Raw genomic sequence first — 20,196 nt, 5'->3', positions numbered from 1 at the left:
CCCAGGAAAATGAGGAGACAATGGTTACTTTCAGTTAGTATGATAAGTAGGGAAGGCTTCATGGAGGAAGTGGCACCTAAAATAGATCATGGAGGAAGAGAAGTATTGCTTCAACTAGCACTAGCTAAAACTGAAAACTTCTTGATATTTGATTTATATTCTGAAAAAGCTGAGCTGGAAAAGTTTGTTTAGTAGGGGAAATAACCTTTTAAAATCATATTTACACTCTTGTGTTAAGCTCTCTTTTCACATATTTTACAAAGATATATTTCAGCTCTAAGACCTCAAATCTAATTTAAGGAATCAAGTCTGAATGTATTAGGCTTTGTTATATAAAAATCATTCACATTTTCATTGAGGTTTAAAGTTTATAGAACTTTTTTTTACAACATTCTGGGTGAGAGCAGAGCACAGGCCAGGCCAAGCCAGCACAGTTCCAGCCACAGCAAACAAGCAGCAGGCCTTGGGAGTGACTGAATCGGCAGTGGCTGTGACTGCTTCCAGAGCTCTCACCCACAGAAAGTAAGGGGTCAGAAGGAGATTACAGGGGTCTCTTTCCTAGCACTGAGGTAGGACTGTTGCTTTGCCTATACTTGGATCCAGATCAGAGTCCTGGGTGGCAGTCCCAGGGCAAGGAGGAGCACTAGAATAGCACAGCTTGTGGCCACAGTGGAGGGGGGACCCTCCTCACAGTTCCAGGGCAGAAATGAATGTTTGTGGTCGCTAAAAGACCAGAGCACATGCCAGGAGAATAGTAAACACCTCTCTTTAGATCAGGGATGGGGAACCTGCAGCCTTGAGGCCTTATGTGGCCCTCTAGGTCCTCAAGCGCAGCCCTTTGACTGAATTCAAACTTCACAGAACAAACCTTTTTACTGAGGGGATATTTGATGAGTTCAAATCTGACCTCAGACACTTGATACTTAGTAGCTGTGTGACCCTGGGCCAAGACACTCAACCCTGAATGCTTTGCCAAAAAAAAAAAAAAAATCAAGCAAGAGAGGTAGAGGAAAAATTGGGAAGAGAAATCAAAGTGATGCAAGAAAATAACGAAAAAATGAATCAAGAATTTGGTAAAGGGGACACAAAAAAAACTGAAGAAAATAACAACTTAAAAACAGACTAGGCCAAATGGTAAAAAGAGAGCCAAAAAGCCATTGAGGAGAATTGCCTTAAAGAGTAGAACTGGCCAAATGGAAAGCTCACTGAATAATTCCTTTAAAATTAGAATGGAGCAAACGGAAGCTACAATGACTTTATGAATCAAGAAACAGTAAAACAAAACCAAAAGAATGAAAAAAATAGAAGACAATGTGAAATATCTCACTGGAAAAATAACTGACCTGGAGAATAGATCCAAGAGAGATAATTTAAAAATTACTGGATTACCTGAAAGCCATGATCAAAAAAAGAGCGTAGACATCATCTTTCAAGAAATTATCAAGGAAAACTGTCCTTATATTCTACAGCCAGAGGGTAAAACAGAAATAGAAAGAATTTACTAATCATCTCCTGAAAGAGATCCCAAAATGAAAACTTATTATAGCCAAATTCAGAGTTCCAGGTCAAGGGGAAAAAATATTGCAAGCAGCCAGAAAGAAACAATACAAGTATCGTGAATCAAGTCAGGATAACACAAGATTTAGCAACTTCTACATTTAAGAACTGGAGGGCTTGGAATATGATATTCTGGAGGGCAAAGGAGCTAGAATTACAGCCAAGATCACCTACCCAGCAAAACCTGAGTATAATCCTTCAGTGGAAAAAATGGATATTCAATGAGATAAAGGACTTTCAAGCATTTTTGATGAAAAGGCCAGAGCTGAATAGAAAATCTGACTTTCAAATATAAGACTTGAGAGAATTATAAAAAGGTAAACAGGAAAGGGAATTCATAAGGGACTTAATAAGGTTAAACTGTTAACATTCCTGCATGGGAAGATGCTATTTGTAACTCATAAGACCTTTCTCATTATTAGGTTAGTTAGAAGGAATATACACATAGACAAGTGTGAGTTGAATATGAAGGGATGAATTAAGGAGTGAGAAAGGAATGTAGTGGGAAAAAAGAGAAAGGGAGAGGTAGAATGAGGCAAATTGTCTCACATAAACGAGGCAAGAAAAAGCTTTTACAGTGGAGGGGAAGAGGGGGGAGTGCAGGAGGAGGAGTGAATAAACATTACTCTCATCAGAATTGGCTCAAAGAGGGAATAACATACATTCAATTGCGTATTGAAATCTCTCTTACCCTTCAGGAAAGTAGGAGGGGAAGGGGATAAGAGAAGGGCAGAGGGGTGAAAGAAGATAATAGAATAAATGTGGGGGGGGGGGACTGTGAATAGGATGGAGGGAAATACTGTTAGCAATAGTAACTGTGGAAAAAAGTTTCTGAAGCAAGTTTCTCTGAAAAAGGCCTCATTTCTCAAACATAAAGAAAAATGATTCAGATTTATAAAAATAAGAGCCATTCCTTAACTGATAAATGATCAAAACATATGATCAGTTTTCAGATGAACTAATCAAAGCTATCTATAGCCATATGAGAAAGTGCTCTAAATCACTATTGATTGGAGGAATGCAAATAGAAACAATTCTGAGGTACTACGTCATACCTATTAGACTACCTAATAGAACAAAAAAGGAAAATGACAAATGTTGGAGGGGATGTGGGAAAAATGAGACATTAATGCACTGTTGGTGGAGTTGTGTACTTATTTAACCATTCTGTAGAGCAATTTGGAACTATGCCCAAAGGGCTATAAAACCATGTATACCCTTTGACCTAGCAATACGACTACTAAGTCAGTATCTCAAAAGAGATTAAAAAACAAAGAGGAAAAGGATCTATATGTACAAAAATATTTGTAGCAGCTCTTTCCTGTGGACAAAGAATTAAAAATTGAGGGGATGCCCATCAATTGGGGAATTGTAGAAAAAGTTGTTATGTGATTATGATGGAACACCATTGTACTATATACAAGAAATGATGAGCAGGATGCTCTCAGGAAAAACCTGGAAAGGCTTGCACGGGCTGATGCAAAAAGTAACATCAATATTCTAAGAATGTGAATGACTTAGCTATTCTCAGTAACATAATGATCCAAGACAGCTCCGAAGGACTTATGATGAAAAATGCTATCCATCTCCAAAGAACTGATAGTGTCTGAATACACATTGAAGCATACTTTTTTACTCTATTTTTCTTGAGGTTTTTTTGCTCTATGTTTTCTTTCACAACATGACTATTACAGAAATGTTTTGCATCACTATACATGCATAACCTATATCAAATTGCTTGCCTTCTCAATGGTGCAGTGGGAGGGGAAGAGGAAGGGAGAGAAGTTTTAAAAATGAATGTTAAAAATTGTTTTTACATGTAACTGGGGGAAAAATACTAAATAAAATATAGTAACTGCAGACAATATAAAATACTCGAGAGTCTACCTGCCAAGACAAATCCAGGAACTATATGAACATAATTACAAAACACTTTTCACACATATAAAGACAGATCTAGACAACTGGAGAAATATTAATTGCTCACTGGTAGGCCAAGACAATATAGTAAAAACGACAATTTTACCTAAATTTACTTATTCAGTGACACACCAATAAAACTACCAAAAAGTACTTCACTGTGCTAGAAAAAAATCATAACAAAATTCATCTGAAAGAACTAAAGGTCAGGAATATCAAGGGAATTAATGGAAACGTAAAGGAAGACGGCCTAGCCACACCAGATCTCAAACTGTATTATAAAGTGGTAATCATCAAAACTATCTGGTACAGGCTAAGAAATAGATGGATCGGTAGAATATGTATATAATACACAGCAGTAAATGCTTATGGTAATCTAGTGTTTGATAAACCCAAAGACCCAAGCTTTTGAGACAAGAACTTACTCTCTGACAAAAACTGTTGGGAAAAAAATGGAAAGCGGTTTGGCAGAAACTGGGTGTAGACCAGTATCTCATGCTACATACCTAGATAGGGTCAAAATGGGTACATGATGTAGACATAAAGGGTGGTACTATAAGCAAATTAAGGGAATATGGAATAGTTTACCCATCCAATCTAAGGATAAGGGAAGGAAACAGGACCAAACAAGAGATAAGAGAGCATTACAAGATGTAAAATGGATAATTTTGATTATATTAAAGTTTTTGCACAAACAAAACCAATGCAACCAAGATGGAAATCAGAAAGCTGTGAAATAATTTTTATAGTAAGTGTCCCTGATAAAGGCCTTATTTCTTAAATATATAGAGAATTGAGTCAAATTTAAAATACAAATCATTCTCCATTTGATAGATGGTCAAAGGATATGAACTAGCAGTTCTCAGATGAAGAAATCAAAGCTATAGTCACATGAAAAAATGCTCTAAATTACTATTATAGATGAGAGAAATGCAAATTAAAATAACTCTGAGGTACCACATCACAGCTGTCAGACTGGCTAATATGACAGAAAAGGAAAATGATAAATGTTGGAGGGGATGTGGGATAACTGTGACATTAATACACTGTTGGGAGTTATGAACTGATCCAACCATTCTAAAGAGCAATTTGAAACTATGCCCAAAGGTCTATAAAACTGTGCATACCCTTTGATCCAACAAAACCACTACTAAGCCTATATCCCATAGAGATTAAAAAAGGGAAAAGGACCTATTTGTAGAAAAATATTTATAACAGCTCTTTTCTGTGGTAGCAAAGAATTGGAAATCGAAGGGATGCCCATCAATTGGGGAATGGGAACAAGTTGTGGAACAAGTAATGGAATACTATCATGGTATAAGAAATGAACAGGCAGACTTCAGAAAAACCTGGACAGACTTATATGAACTGATGCTGAGTGAAGTGAGAAGAACCAGGAGAACACTGTACACACTAACAGCAAGGTTGTATGATAATCAACTGTGAACAACTTAAGCTATTCTCAGCAATACAATGATTCAAGACAATTCCAAAGGACTCATGATGAAAAATGCTATCCACCTCCAAAGAATTGATGGTGTCTGAATGCAAATTGAAGCATGCCATTTTTCACTTTCTTTTTTTTTGGTGTGTTTTTTTTGGGGGGGTGGGGGTGGCCTGTGTTTTCTTTTACAACATGACATATGTATATGTTAAACATGGGTGCATATATATATATATGTTTTGCAATATATACGACTGTATATGTATAACCCTGTATACATATAACACTATACATGATTATGTACAACCCATATCAAACTGCTTAACACTTTAGGGAGTAGTTAGGGGAGGGAGAGAATTTGGAAGTCAAACTGTTTTTAAAAGAATGTTAAAAATTGTTTTTGCATGTAACTGGGAAAAAATAATAAAATAAAAAGAAAATTTGCTCTTACTAATAAATCCTTTAATGCCCAAGGATTCTATTTCCATATAAACCAGTAAACGACTGTAGGTTTCCACTAGGGCTGGAGCCAATGCCACGCTGGATTTTGCATGTGCCAGTTTTATTACCCTGGTAGCAATACTGTGAATTAAGCTGTGGTAAAGGGAAGAGAGGGAAAAAGAAAGTTCAAATTTTAGGTACGACTGACAATAATAGCTCAATTTATAAATAAAAAATTTAAATAAAGTTTGCAAAGCACGTTCTTCACAATAAATCTATGTTATTATCCCCATTTTACGGATGGAAAAAACTGAGGTCCAGAGAGGTTGGACAATTTGTACATAATCATTCAGTTAATAAGTTGCAGAGGTAGGATTTGAAACCATGTCTTTGCCTCCAACTCTGGCATTCTTTCTACTTTAGCGTTATCCCATGTTTAGTGTTATCCCACTTTCAAACAAAAGTCTGAATCAATTCCCTAAGCTATTATTTAGTAGTATTTGAGTGAGCTAAATTGCTCATATTCTGCAACCACATAAGTATAATCTTGACACTAAGTAGTTTTCAATCTAGTAATAATTAACCATTTACTAAGTGCTTACCATATGTCAAGAACTGTGCTTCAAAAAACTCATGGAAACACTAAATTTGGCAATTTTCTATGTTAACCTCATGAAGACACCGCTTGTATACTCAGAGAATCCAATTCCATAACATGTATTAAATGCCTGCTCTAACCAAAATATTATGTTAACTGCTGATACAAAGAACAAATAAAATAAAGTTCCTGTCTTTAAAGGGCTTACAAATAAGAGGCGGAAGAAAGGATTCAAGGTATGTACACAAAAAAATATAAGTTAAAATGTAATAAATTCCTAAGGGAGGTTAATGAAAAAAGTATAAGGTAGGCTTGCTTTGTGTGTGTGGGAATAATCGAGAAAGGCAACATGAGATCTGAAGAAGGGGAAACATTTCAACAGGTAAAGATGTGGAAAGAGTCTATTTCAGGCATGGAAGGTAGTATATGGAAATACATGCTGGGAGCAGTGGAGAGGAGGATAAGGTTGGGGAATGGCTTGTAGTAGTCTGGAATGCAGGGTAGTGAGAAAAAAGCTAAAAATAGAATGAAGCTGTGTGTGTGTGTGTGTGTGTGTGTGTGTGAGTGCACACACCCTCGCAGAGAGACAGAGCACGCCACCGTGTGCACACATGTATACAAGGCACCAAGGAAACTTAAAAAACCAACAGTAAACCTGTCGATATCAACTGAAAATAACACTGGACCCAAAAGAAATGAAAGAATATACCTCATTTTGGCATGCACTGTAAGGGAATCCAACAGGTTCATCGGTAAGGGGGTGATAGATCCTGATGCCATGCAATTAATTCCAGGGAGAGAGATTCTCATATTTCCATTGCCATAAATAGTTTCTACTAGAACTCCCATGGGTAATGTAAAACATTCTGAATTTGTAGAGTATGCATTACACAACAAGGCAATCTTATAGTCATTCATCTGCAAATTTTTATTTCGAAGACTTTGTTGCAAGAACCTATGAATATTAAGTTAAATTAAATATAAAAATAGATGTAATATACCACAAAATACAGTTGCAATACAACTTGATTTTTTTCCATTTTCAATCTTTCGATTTTAATCTTTGAACAAAGAGATAAAACCTTAGGTCCCAAAGGTGCTATATTTACCTGTCCCAAAATACACAATGGCAACACACATATCAAGGATTCTAGGTAGATTCTAACCAGAATCTTTGTATATCATTACACAATTCCTCAAGAACCTCAAAAAATAGGGACAAAGGGAATTCAATCTTAAAATAATACAAAATATAATGCTATTTCTGAACATATAAAGAAAATACTCCATATACACTTGATGTTTTTAAAAGATATGTTATTAGTAGCAGGACCGTAAGTGGCTAAATTAATCAATCAAGGGGTATGTGCATAGTATGTAATTTGCAAATTCATGAATTATAAATCAATTTATTATTTGTAATATTAAATAACACACTATACCTTAACTATAGATATCATTACAAGAAAGTGCTACCTAAGCCTTGTTATTAAAAAGGCAGTATGTATGGAATTATGAAATATCTTCATTATTTGTGAATACTGATAACTTTAATAAGGCAACAAATGATTACTTTTGAAGATACAAGCATTCTAATTAAGGTTGTTAGTTCTCTGTTGTAGACATCAGCCAGTCTTTCAACTTTAGCTATAACACAAATATTAATTATTACATAAACAGAATCAGTTTCAACAGTAACTCCCAAATTCCACTAATTTCTATATTAATTTAAAAATAAACAACAACATATTGACTTACTCATGGTGAAGTTTTAAGGAGTGAGGTATAGGAATCTGTAGTTTGGAGTTGTCATTTTGGGCTTTTCTGTTTAGATGTATCCAAATACATGTCATTGCAAAGGCATGGGTTGACTGAGGTTTGTTAATATCCGGTACAGGAATACACTAAGAAAGAACATATTTGCATGGTATCACAAAAATAAAGGAGCAATATGTTTTAGGTATTCTTACAAATGAGAATCACAGACCTAGACCTAGGACTGAGAAATATTCTAATCCAACTCCCTCGTTTTTCATATAAGGAAACTGATGTCTGGAGAGCTTAAATGACACATAAGAGATGGAACCCATTTTTGAGTTTTACCTTATAAGACATAAATCCTAAATCCACCTAACAAGAGAAGAAGCATTTGTTAAGCACTTATTGTATATGGATTATACACAATTATATATGCTATGTGCTATTCTAGGGGTATAAAGACAACAAAACAGCTCCTGCCTGGAAGGAGTTTATATTCTCAGAAAGGGGAGAAAAATAATGAACTGTCACTTGAAAAGGGAGAGAATATTAAAAATAACCAAAAGGCATTCCCCAAATAAATGAGTGGTTAAAAGACATGAATAGCTCTCAAAAGATGAATAACAAACTATTGACAACCCTATGAAAAAATGCTCCAAATCATTAATAAGAGACATGCAAATCAAAACAATTCTGAAATTTCACTTCACAACTTGCAAACTGGCAAAGATGACAAAAGATGACAATAGTCAATGTTGGAGGGATAGGTGGAAGGGTTATGTGGAGTACATAAATACACTGTTTGTGAAGTTGCAAAATGATCCATACCCTTTGACCTAGAGTTCCAACTACTGGGCATATACCTAAAAACAATTTGGAATTACAGGAAAAGTTATTAATTATGGAAAAAGTTACTAAATGTTTTATTCCCTTTGACCTGGAGATCCCATCAATCATACTTGCCTCCCTCAGAGGTCAGACAAAAAAAGTCCTCTGTTTGGTGTATCTCAAAAAAAAAAATTCACAACAGCATTTTTAATGATAGAAAAAAACTAGAAACAAAGTGTGTACCCAATCTATTGAAGAGCTGCTGAACAATAATAGAATATTCTTAAATAGAATAATAGAATATTATCATGTGTTTAGCCATTCTTCAACCAATGGGTACACATTTTGTTTCCAGTCTTTCCTATCATGACAAAAGAAAAGAACATTAGGAATTCAGAGAAAAACGGTAAGTCTTGCTTGAACTGATGGAAAGTGAAATGAGCAACATGTTACACTATAGACCACTCCCCTTTCTTCTTGCACACTATCTCCTCTCTGGGTTTTCCTGAGAGTAATTCCCTTAGTTATTCTATCTGAGCACTCCTGGTTTATTATTTATAATCTGTCCCCCTAACTGTGAGTGTTCTCTGGTCTCTTCTTTATCTATACTCTCTTACTTAATTTTTATGGATCCATTATCATTTCTACAAAGGTGATTTCCAAATCTACATATCCAACTATAGCTCTCCTGAGCTCCTCTCACATCATCAAGTATCTACTGGACATTTTTAATTGTATGTTCCTTAAGTATCTAGACATATTCAAAATGGAATCATCTCTCCCATCCCACCCAATCTATCCCTCTTCCTATCTTCTCTTTCTCACTCTTCCTTCCATTCCATGCCAAATCCTATTGCTTCTACCTCTATAACACCTGTCATTTAGATTCCCTTCACCTCACTTACAAGGTACCACCCTACTTTAAGGTCCTAATTACCTCTGGATTGGACTACCGCAAGAGTCTCTCTCCATTACACAGCTGCCAAATTGATATTGCTAAAGCTTAGAAGTCCTACTATGTCACTTTCCTATTCAATAAACTTCAAAGGTTTCCTATTTCCTATAGGGACAGTGAGGTGCAAGAATGGATAAAATGATGGACCTGAAGACAGTTCAAATCCTGCCTCAAATACTTAACTAGCTGTGACCTTGAGCAATTCAATTAACTCTTCTCTGGTTAGCATTTAAGGCCTTTTACAACTTGGTTCCTACCTACTTTTCCAGGAACATTATATTCTCCTTTGCGTGTGCTACAGTTCAACCACGCTGCCTACTTGCTGTCCCTCACAAATGACATTCCATCTCCTATCTCTGTGCCTTTACATAGGTTGTCTTCCATGCCTGGAAGGCACTCTTCTCCTCACCTCTGCCTATCTTCCTTTAAGCTACCTCAGCTCAACTTCCTTTAAGATATCCCGTCCCCTTGAGACCTTTTCTGATTCCACACAGCCACTAGTGCCAGCCCTACCCAACCCTCTGAAATTATGTTGTATTTACTGACACTTGTACATGATTCCTTCTCTCCAAAATGTAGTCCTTGAGGGCAGGATTGTTACATTTTTGTCTTTGCATGCCTAATATCTAAACACAAAGTACTTAATAAATCCTTGCTTGCTTGATATAGATGGAAATGACTTTGATGACTAAAACAACAAAAAAGCATCAATAATTTTTTTTAAAGAACTATGAGAATCTGAAGATAAAGTTTGCTCTGGACTGGCTGTTTTAAGTCCTAGATAATCCTTCTAACATTAGCCAGTTACATAAACTTGGGCAAGTTACAACCACTTTCTTACCTATAAAAGGGCCTTAGAAATTGAGTAGTCCATCCCTTCATTTTACAGTTAAGGAAACCAAAGTCCAGAGTTACACAGTCATAATTAGGACCAGAACCCACAACCCATTTCAGTCTGTATCCTTTCCATTACTGCAATACCACCTCCCTCATACTGAACCTTTAATATAAATTTAATTATGTTGTTTTCCACTGAATGGTGAAACTTACCTCTTTTTCTGGATAAAGAAGATCAAAGAGCTTCATAACGGGGAGAAAATCAGCTAATGCATTTTTCTGAATACTTCCAGAAATGAACTGCAGCAGTACCCACATTAGATGGTCTCTGCCTTTAATTAGACCTCGCCCTGCTAACTGTAAAAGATGTTTGAGAGCATAGATTATTAGTTCTCAGTTCATCAATATTGATGGGAGTGTCCATTACAAAACAGAAGAATTTCAACTGCAGAATCTGTGGAATGTAATTTCTATTCTGAGAAAGTTCATGATCTAACTTTAGCATTTGCAAAGTATTTCAGTTCTTCAAAGGTCTATGATTTCAGTGATTTGGCGATTCATTCCAATGACACAGATTACCACTTCCATGTCTTAATTGCCTGGCTCCTGAGCTATGGCTAAAAAACCTGGTGGCCTCTTGGCAGCCAACTTTCTGGTGATGGAACCTTACAAAAATCTACTCTAATAGCCATTTTTGCTGGATAACATGCATCTCATAAGAAAAATTACAGATGTAACAATGTTAGTTTATTACTGAAATTTCTATCATCTGAGAGACAGAATTTTAGCCTACCTTATCAGGTAACAAAAATGGTTAAGTAATCTGCCAAAGAGCATAATGGAGATGAAATTTAGTCTCAGGATTTCTATTTGTCAACACTAAAACCATATCATTAAGTTATGCTCTTTGAAATTACAATAATTCTTTTTAAAAAAGAAAACTGCAACCTAAAATCAATAGTTCCTACTGAAAAAGAGGTCTAGTGCATACCTTTTGATGAAGAGATAAGACCATATGAGGAAAACTTGCAAACTGGAAAAGTACAAAAAAAATGAGCTGGCTTGAGAGGTGTTGCCACAGAAGCTGACTGGTTCCCCCATCATCAAATTTCTCCTCAGTCTCTGAACGTTCCATGGCATAAACCACCAGATCCACCAACTGGTCCTCCAGCACTGGGCAGCGCTGTTTGTGCTGTAGGACAGAGATTAGATACAGTATTCCAAAAGCCTCTTGGTTAGCTTTAGAAGTAATCAGGTAACAGACAATATTAAACAAGAGGCTGGAAAGCATGAAATGAAGTCTTAACTTAAGAAGTTAAAGTTAGGCTGGTTTATTAAAGCTGCACTATGTTATGTCACAGAAGACAACTTCTATTCAATGAAAAAGCTCTACAACCCTTCCGCCAGACCTCCCATGGCATTTCTGATTTAAACCCAAGTGAAAAATTTATTATCATTAATTATTGATAATTACTTTAGTTCAAAATTATCTGGAAGCCCTTGGTTATTCAAAAGAATCAGAATTCATATAAAAATCTAGAATTTCAAGGCCTTTGGATGGTTCAAGATAGTTAGCACAGTGTGAGCCATTTGCCTTAAAGTTAAAAGGCTTTTTGTTTTCTATTTAAACCTTTAAATATACTGGTTCATTTAGAAAGATTCTAAGTCTTTTTGTATAATTACCAAATTTTATTGAACAAAAACATTCTCTACATGTGGAATTAACCACACCTCTCCCTGCCCCCCACAAATTTTTTTTTGCAAAAATTTGGTCAGAAAATTGCTAAACGCATGCTTTTTCTCTTACAACCCAAACATAATGCAGCTTTAATTGTAAAACAAAGCAAAAAACTATTTTTAAAAAAAGAAAAGAACTGAGCTTAAAAACTAAAAATGAAAATGCAATTTCCCTTTCTAGAGGCAAAAAGATTTGTGCTTTGTTTTTTCAAATTGCTTTTTAAAACATACTTATTAAAAAAATAAACCCACACATCCACAAAATTTGTTTTAGTTGTTCTTGCATTTTCTCAACAAACAAGTTATGTGTCTTAGTAGGACAGGCAGTTGACATAACAGCCTTTTTTAGTAAATAGAACTGTTAAAGGAGAGATGCTTTTTTTCCTATACTTTAAAGATGTTATTATTTGCCTTTTGCCATGAAAAAGGGATATGATTTCTTTGATTAAGGAGAAAAGTACAAAAATGGGGACAAATTTGAATAATATACAATGAACAGCATATCCTCTTTTGCATGCTTTTTGCCAGCTCAAACTTGTAAAGCTACAAATCTAGCTGCGCTTTCTTACGGCATGCAAAAACAGAACAATTAACTAAAACAGTAAGCATCAACTGCTGTTCCATGTTCTCTCCAAAAACACAATGCCATGATCACAGTTCAACCACGTTACAGGTTTACAAATAGCATATTAACACCACCAATTGAATATACAGTACTTTTTCCTCCAAAACTAATCATTATGAAGCAGAGCAAAGTGCAACAGACAACACTACAGACTATTTTGTAATTCAGCATGCAAAACTACTGTGTACAGGGCTTGAAATTCACTAGTTCTGCTAACCACCAACAACCCAAGAAGGGCATCAAGACAACACAAATTTAGAGTGAAGTCATTCCAAGTATAAAAGAGTCAGAAAATTTTGTGAAAAGAAGTGAAGCCAGGATTTCCAGTAGGAATTTGTCACTAGTAATTAGTATTTTCTTAAGGAGCAGAAACTGACCAATTGGTGATCTATTTCTCCCTCCCCAATGATGGTTCCCCCCCATTAACTTGTTTCAATCAACAAAGAACAAACTAAATGAAATCTATTTTGAAAATCTGAGTCAAATTTAGAGCTTCTCTTTAAATATCTATGATCTGTTAAAAAAAAATCAGGATAATACTTACCTACCTATTTCTCAGAAGGGTTGTGGTGGTAAAATAGTTAAGGTCAGTAGAATGATTTAAAGAGGAAAGCCAAAATGTTCATTATTACTGTGAATAATAGGATTCTAACAAAGTGAGAAATACTAGGAAATTCAAAGGGAAAGCCAACATGGTTTTTCAACTGGTGGAATCTAGAACAAAACAAGCCAATACCCAAAGACGTTCTGCAATGAGGTCAGAGTGCTTTTGATTTTCTAAGAACTTAGTACCATAGTACTTTATAGAAGAATATTCATTAATATTAACTCTAAATTTCCCAGCTATTATTGGTCCAGACTGCAAATGTTTCTAAAAGTTTAAGTATGTTGGTTTTGTTATTCTATAAAACTTCAACATACAGAGAGTAAACTAGATAGTATGTGCGTAGACTATGAATTAAGTACTGAATTTTATATCTATTTGTCTCTAATCACTGTATAATGAATATAACACTATTTAGGCACCAAATTTCACTATAAAACAGGAATATTAATATTTATCATCTTGCTACACTGCAGAGAATCTTGAGAAGTATAAGAAATTATCACTTAATAAAACATTTGGAAATCTCTGAATTAATGTTATTTAACTCTAGGCTAAAGATAAGCTCTTCACTGAAAAGAGACATCTTACTTTTTAATTTCATTTCTGGAGCTTGTCATTTCTAAACTTCTGAAGGCCTGAGTAATATTTAAGCTTAAAAAAAATTTACTTAAGTGAAATAATTGTCTACTATGTGCAAAGCACCCTGCAAGGTACTAGAAAAACAGAGATACCATGCCATCAAAGAACTTAAATCACCTTCATTGAAGCTAGATTTTAGTAAAGTACATACTTGAATATTTGCACATATTTTATATTGAAATGGATTTTAACACTATTATTTTAATTTAGAGTTTAACATTTTAATTTCTAATTTTAACAGCTTAAATTTCAGGATATCTGGTTTCAAACCTTTAGCTTAGAAAATCAAATCATAAAAGATTAACAGAAACATTTATATATTTGCATTTTTCATCACTCACTGAAATAACTAATTATAAGAAGTTTGTCATTAGCTTACAGGAGTAGCCTTTCTTCTATATTAAGATGTGGTACCTGACAATTTTCATATTATAATAATCCTGTTAATATTCTTATTATGACATGAAAAAAGCAAAAAACAAAACAAAACAAAACAAAACACTTTACTCTGGGAAATGAGTGACCTTAAAAAAATCCCAAGAACCATTTTGAAGCTAGGAACTAATTCAACATTCTAGCCTCACAGCAAGTTAAGGCAAAAGCCCTTTCTCCACCATATTTCCCACATTTTATTCTCTGATTAGAAAAAGAATCAATCTAATGAGTCATCAGGCATAACAAAACGGTGTTTCCCTGACTGCTACTAATGACTGTGTTGCAGAGATTAGTTAAGGACTGTCTACTAATTGTTAGAAAATGCCGTAATAAATTCAAGTACTGTGGTGTGGCAGATCTGCTAAATCAAAAGATCTGCGTTTGAGGAGACTGTTCTCTCGTATTTACTAGCTCTATAACCAAGGAGAAATCACTCAGCCTCTCTAAGCCTCAATTTCCTGATCAATAATAAGAGATATTTACACTAAATATATCAGTGTTGTGAAGGAAGCACTTTGCCAGCCACAAATTACATAATTCTGAGCTACTTTTATTAAAACTTTCAAAAACAGAAATGCATCTGGTTTACGCAAGTCTATTTAGTATAGATTATCCTTTAACCTATATAAGTCCTGACCTCCAACATGATGCTATTAACTGGAGTCTACACTGCTGATCTTCAGGGTATTGTGTGAACATTTTATTTTTAAAAAATTAGTCTAATTCCTACTGGAAAATGTAAAAATGATAGCTCTTGAAAGATATTTTAAGCATTAGGTATATTTTTGTAAGAGCAGAGAAAGGACAAGAAAGTACAGTATAATATACAGTACCTATATTGCTAAAAGAAGACACTAAATGACCTACTAAATATTTTAAGTCACCTGATTCATGGAATGTGTACATCCTTATTTCTACTCTACTTTCCAACAAGTAAAAATATACTATTAAAAATCGAATTAGCATGTTTGCTTCAATCTCATAGTTTCTACAAAGCAATTACTGATGAAGTATAAAATTTTGATGATGCATATACTACAGTAGGACTGATGTGGTAAATGTTCTGTCAGCATTTCCATTATAAACTTTATTTTTTATGGAATTATTTCTTAGTCATAAAAATTTTTTAGGTTGAAACTTGGTACTGAAATGATCAGCCCACGACTACACTTGTTTTACCAACATTTTTGGAACTGTATCAGGCAACTTCTGCTTTGAGAAAAGCTGTTCTCCCAAAAGAAAAGGCTAGTATAGGTGACTTGAAAATCACATGCAGATTAACTATCATATATGTATCATATGTACAATATCCAGGAAACTATGAAAAAGGAAGTGAAGTGTGACTAAGGCCTATCACAAAAAAAAAAAAAAAGAAAAACAACAAAAAAAACCCCACTGGGATTTAGGCATTGTTTGACCATCTTTTTAAAGTCCAATAAATACTTACCTCTGTTCAAGGGAAGGTTGATGAGAGTTATTAAGTGGTTTGGTGTTTAAAGTGTTCAATGGGAATATACAATCAGTTAACTATCATATACTGTAGTTTGAAATCATTTGAGTTGCACGTGTACAAAAGACTATCCAACAGAGGAAACTTGGTAAAATTTTACTAATAATAAAAAAATTAAAATAAAAAAGATACTGCTACTAGGGTGAGGTTTGGCATGCAAAGTTTCAACACTGAGCAAGTTTTATGGCCAAGCTATATGTCCTTAAAAATAGGGTTTTATAAATGGAAGCACTGGCACAACCTTCACTATAGTATTGCAAACAGCAACGCTATTTTATATATCCTAGACAATGATGTCTTTTTAAAATAAAAAAAGAAAGTTTTTCAACTGGTCTATTTAATGTGTTGGGCTCAAAATTTTTAAACAAAAACAATTGGAACCACTATTTTCCTTAAAATTTCAAAGGTGAAAAGTCCTGGAAATAGACTTGGGACAGTATAAGAGTTTGGTTGATACAGTTAGGCCATAGTGTGTCTCCCCCATGACAAGTCAGCTTTGAATTCAGAGGAGCTCACTTCTGGAGGAGGACACTTTTGGCAAAGACTGACACAGAAGAATACTGGTCAAGTAGGTAGGGGCTACCTAAGAATATTACCTTTCTTAGTAAAGCCCCGTATTTCCAAAAAAGCCTTCACTGTAGCAATTTTACCACTCCAGCTTTAAAGACAGCATTTCTCTGTTAAAGTGTTTCATTAACAAAGCAACAGAAAGATATGTTTTGTTTGGGGGTCATGGCTTTTTCAATCGTTAGGAAAGATGAAGGCCACCACAAATCTATCCACTAGGCTAGCTAAAACCTTAGCTCAGCCGTGGAGTTTGAAAAACAAGATGGAGTGGGAAGGGAAAATAGTTCATCAAAAAAAATGACAGGCTTTAATGAGCAATGACTATAGTCTTTTAAAAAAAAGAAAAAAAAATTAAACACCAAAAAAGAAAAAAAACCACCAAAAACCAAAGCTATAAAAACAACTCTCACATCCCAAGAAGAAATTTTTTAGTGGCCCTGGTCTCAGCATGGTCCTGCCAATTTCAAGCCCCGACCATACACGTATTCTCTAAATGGAATCAGTGGCTACAAAGCGGCCAGCGTATCGTTAGTCACAATACAACAGTAAGGTTGTGAACATACCTGAGCAATGTTCAAGGTCTAGAGCATTGGAGGATGGGCAGGACAAGACAGGACAGAACAAAAATAAAGGAAGAAAAAAAGAAAAGACAAAACAGTGACTATGAGGCCAGCCTCAAGGAACCCAGAGTCAGAACAAGCCCTCCCACATGTCAAGCTACTTTAAAACAAACAAAACAACTAAAAAAAGAAAAAGGAAGAAAATTCAACTTTCCAATGATGCAATGCTGAAAAATGACAGATAAAAAGGCTGCAAAAACTAGAGATCCAAACAATAGGAAAAAAAAAAAACCAAAACACAACACCACAACAGAATGAAAACCATTAAGAACAAAATATTAGGATTAAGTCATGTGTAGGTTTATCTGGCAAAAGGTATACTTGAGGCTGGCCTTATAGAAAAAAAAGCAATGCAAAAAAAATCAACTTTCAAAATATCTACTTTTCAGTTTAAACATCTCCAAAGCAATAATAAATGATAGGAACAATATAGTGTTCAATACACCTAATATTATTTTAAATAAAAAAGAAAATCATTGAATAGTCCTAAACTGTTTTGCTCAGTTAGCTATAGCAAAGAAAAGAGAAAAGAATAGTGCAGACTCTATGCAGAATTTACTAGGTTTACAGCATAGTACAGTACCTGCTTATTTAAACCTAGCATATTGCAGACCATATCTCTGGAATAAGGTTGCTCCAACACATATCTCAATAAAGCAGTCTGAGGTTCGAACAGATCCTTTAAAAAATAAAGAAAGTTGTTGCTTCAAGATCAAAATTAGTTTTAACTTTAAATGATTTAAATGATTTAAATTCGGGATATTTTTACTACTTTTGAGTAAGCAATGTTTACTAGAAAGTAAACCAGACTGGGAAGAATGATGATGCCTATTTTATTTTTAACTTACTGTATGTCCTTAGGCAAATACTTTAATCTCTCTATAATTTTTGCACTATAATAGTTTAAAAATAAGAAAACATGCTGACTCTATCTAATAGTTACAGAACTACTGGCCACATGATTAGTTTATTTGTTTTTATGGATTTTTGCCTCTGATGCAATAAAAAAAAACAACACATTTTTTTCTCATCTAGAATGACTAAAACTCTTAATCATTTTGTGAAAAGTTTTTAAAAGATACTACCTGAAGTTGTCTTTGTCCCTATGATTCACTCGCCTAAATGGCCCCCAAAAGGAAAACCAGCCTATCACCTGAAAATTCTCTGCCAGAAAAGGGCCTCTGGCATAGAGGCAGCAATACTATAAATTATTGAATATCTTTTGAGTAATGAGGTAATCTGATTATGATTCATCATTATCTTTAGCTATATATGTAATGCCTGGGATACAAAATGGCAATTGTACAGAATATGTCTTATGATTAAAGATTACTATATGGACCAAAAGCTGGATTAAATTCAATTTCTTATGGTAACAACATACCTTATCATATGGTAAAAGGCCTTTCAAAGGAAAACGAAGTGTTGTAGGATCCAATTTCCAGGAATTACATATGGCACCAGAGTTATTTACCACTGGCAGAAGACTACAGCGCCCTGCATGTATTACACAAAATGCATGTGAGTAAATGCAATGTTTGGCAAATGCATGGTGCCTCACCTCTGAAGGCCACAAAACTGAATCTTGTTATCTTAACCTCAAATGACAACTTATTTACTTGAAAACCATCATGTAAAACCTTTTAAGAGAAGTTGTGGGAGTATTCTACAGTCATATTCCTTGACTGCTACTACCCTTTGTTTCAGGTGTTCAGGTGGATACCTTCAGGATTTTGTCTTATTTGATGAAAGAAAAATAGCATGTCAAATAAAGCATGAGGAAGGAATCTGAACTGCTCAAGCACACAGAAGCTGTAAAAGGTCAGAAAACTCAGAATCAAAGAGCCTCATGATAAAAAATAAACTAAGAAAAAATTCTGATACCGTTCTATTCTTTTGTGTGTAAAAAGGTCTGAAAGACAGTTTAGAGGATAATGCTTCTGTTATGGATTGTTTTCCAAACAGGAAATAGGAAAAAAGCCAAGTCACCCAAAGAAACAAAGTGATGTAATACTATACCATGCTATGAGAAATGATGAGCTCAAAGATCTTTAAAAAATATGGAAAGACTTGCACAAAACAATGAAGAGTGAAATGACCAAAACCAGGAGAACCCAGCAATACTGTTTTAAGAAAAACTTTGAGCGAGTAAGTGATTTTGATTATTATAAATACCCAAATTAACTACAAAGGACATATGAAATAAGATACTACCTGCATTGAGAAAGAACTGATAAAAAGATGTATAGAATGACTTTAAATATATATACATATTTATGTCTAACAGTAGCCATGTGGGACTGGGGGTAAGGAAGGAAAAAAAGAAATTTACATGATAACGTCATTATATATTTAAAAGGAATAGCAAGTTGGACATAACAGATTTGCAGTTTCATGTGCAATCATTTTTTAAACTTATACTGTCTTATGATATGGAAATGCTTGTTTTATTCCATATACTAAAAATAAGGTAAATAAAAAATTTTTAAAAAGAATTAAGCCCCATGAGTGCAAAGACTATTTTTTTGCTAATGCTTGCATTGACAGCTCTTAGCACAGCCTGACACATAGTAACTGTTTAATAAATGCTTGCTGGCTGACCAAATACAAAAAGAAAAAAGAAAAAAAAATTTCTCTTCCAAAATGTACAATTGCTCCAAGATCATACCAAATTAATTTTAATGCCAATTCTTAAATATTATCCATTCCCCAAACCAAAAACAAATAGTAATAATTGGCTTACACATTCTTAAAAACTACGAATATACAAATACAATTAGCTGCTTTCATGATTTCACATGTAAAGGACAGAATACTCTCCTAAGACAAGTCCTATTAAGAGGCTGTACAAGTTCAAGCATCAGAGGCTATCTTTGGGCCAAAGTGATCAAAATTCACGGAGGAAGGGAGTAAATATCTGAGGTTTGGGGACAGGGCTTTAGTCCTGATTCTGACACTTCACTGTGTGACCTCCAGCATGTCACTACTTGTTTGGGCTTTAGTTTCCTCATGTATAAAATGAGGAAGTTGGACTACATGATCTCCCAGGTCCCTCTAGCTCTACATCTGTAATGTTATGATGATAATGATGTTGATGATGCCTGCCCAACTTTTAATT

At 34.6% G+C, this 20,196-nt stretch overlaps 1 protein-coding gene across 2 annotated transcripts in view; it reads right to left on the bottom strand.

Annotated features, from left to right (window-relative positions):
- Positions 1-20,196, bottom strand: part of MED23 (mediator complex subunit 23) — a 56,207-nt gene that overhangs the window by 24,239 nt on the left and 11,772 nt on the right. The window contains exons 9-16 of one of the 2 annotated variants that reach the window (XM_036766575.1): positions 18,463-18,575; positions 17,662-17,757; positions 17,022-17,039; positions 11,330-11,530; positions 10,552-10,695; positions 7,719-7,864; positions 6,670-6,915; positions 5,373-5,515 (exon numbers count right to left, since the gene is read on the bottom strand). In XM_036766575.1, the coding sequence (XP_036622470.1) occupies positions 5,373-5,515; positions 6,670-6,915; positions 7,719-7,864; positions 10,552-10,695; positions 11,330-11,530; positions 17,022-17,039; positions 17,662-17,757; positions 18,463-18,575 (1,107 nt within the window). The remainder of the gene's footprint in view (positions 1-5,372; positions 5,516-6,669; positions 6,916-7,718; positions 7,865-10,551; positions 10,696-11,329; positions 11,531-17,021; positions 17,040-17,661; positions 17,758-18,462; positions 18,576-20,196) is intronic. The other variant, XM_036766576.1, reaches the window with a different exon arrangement.

The sequence above is a fragment of the Trichosurus vulpecula genome, chromosome 7, assembly GCF_011100635.1.
Source record: "Trichosurus vulpecula isolate mTriVul1 chromosome 7, mTriVul1.pri, whole genome shotgun sequence".
NCBI lineage: Eukaryota > Metazoa > Chordata > Mammalia > Diprotodontia > Phalangeridae > Trichosurus > Trichosurus vulpecula.
This window is presented reverse-complemented; position numbering and strand designations above follow the sequence as displayed.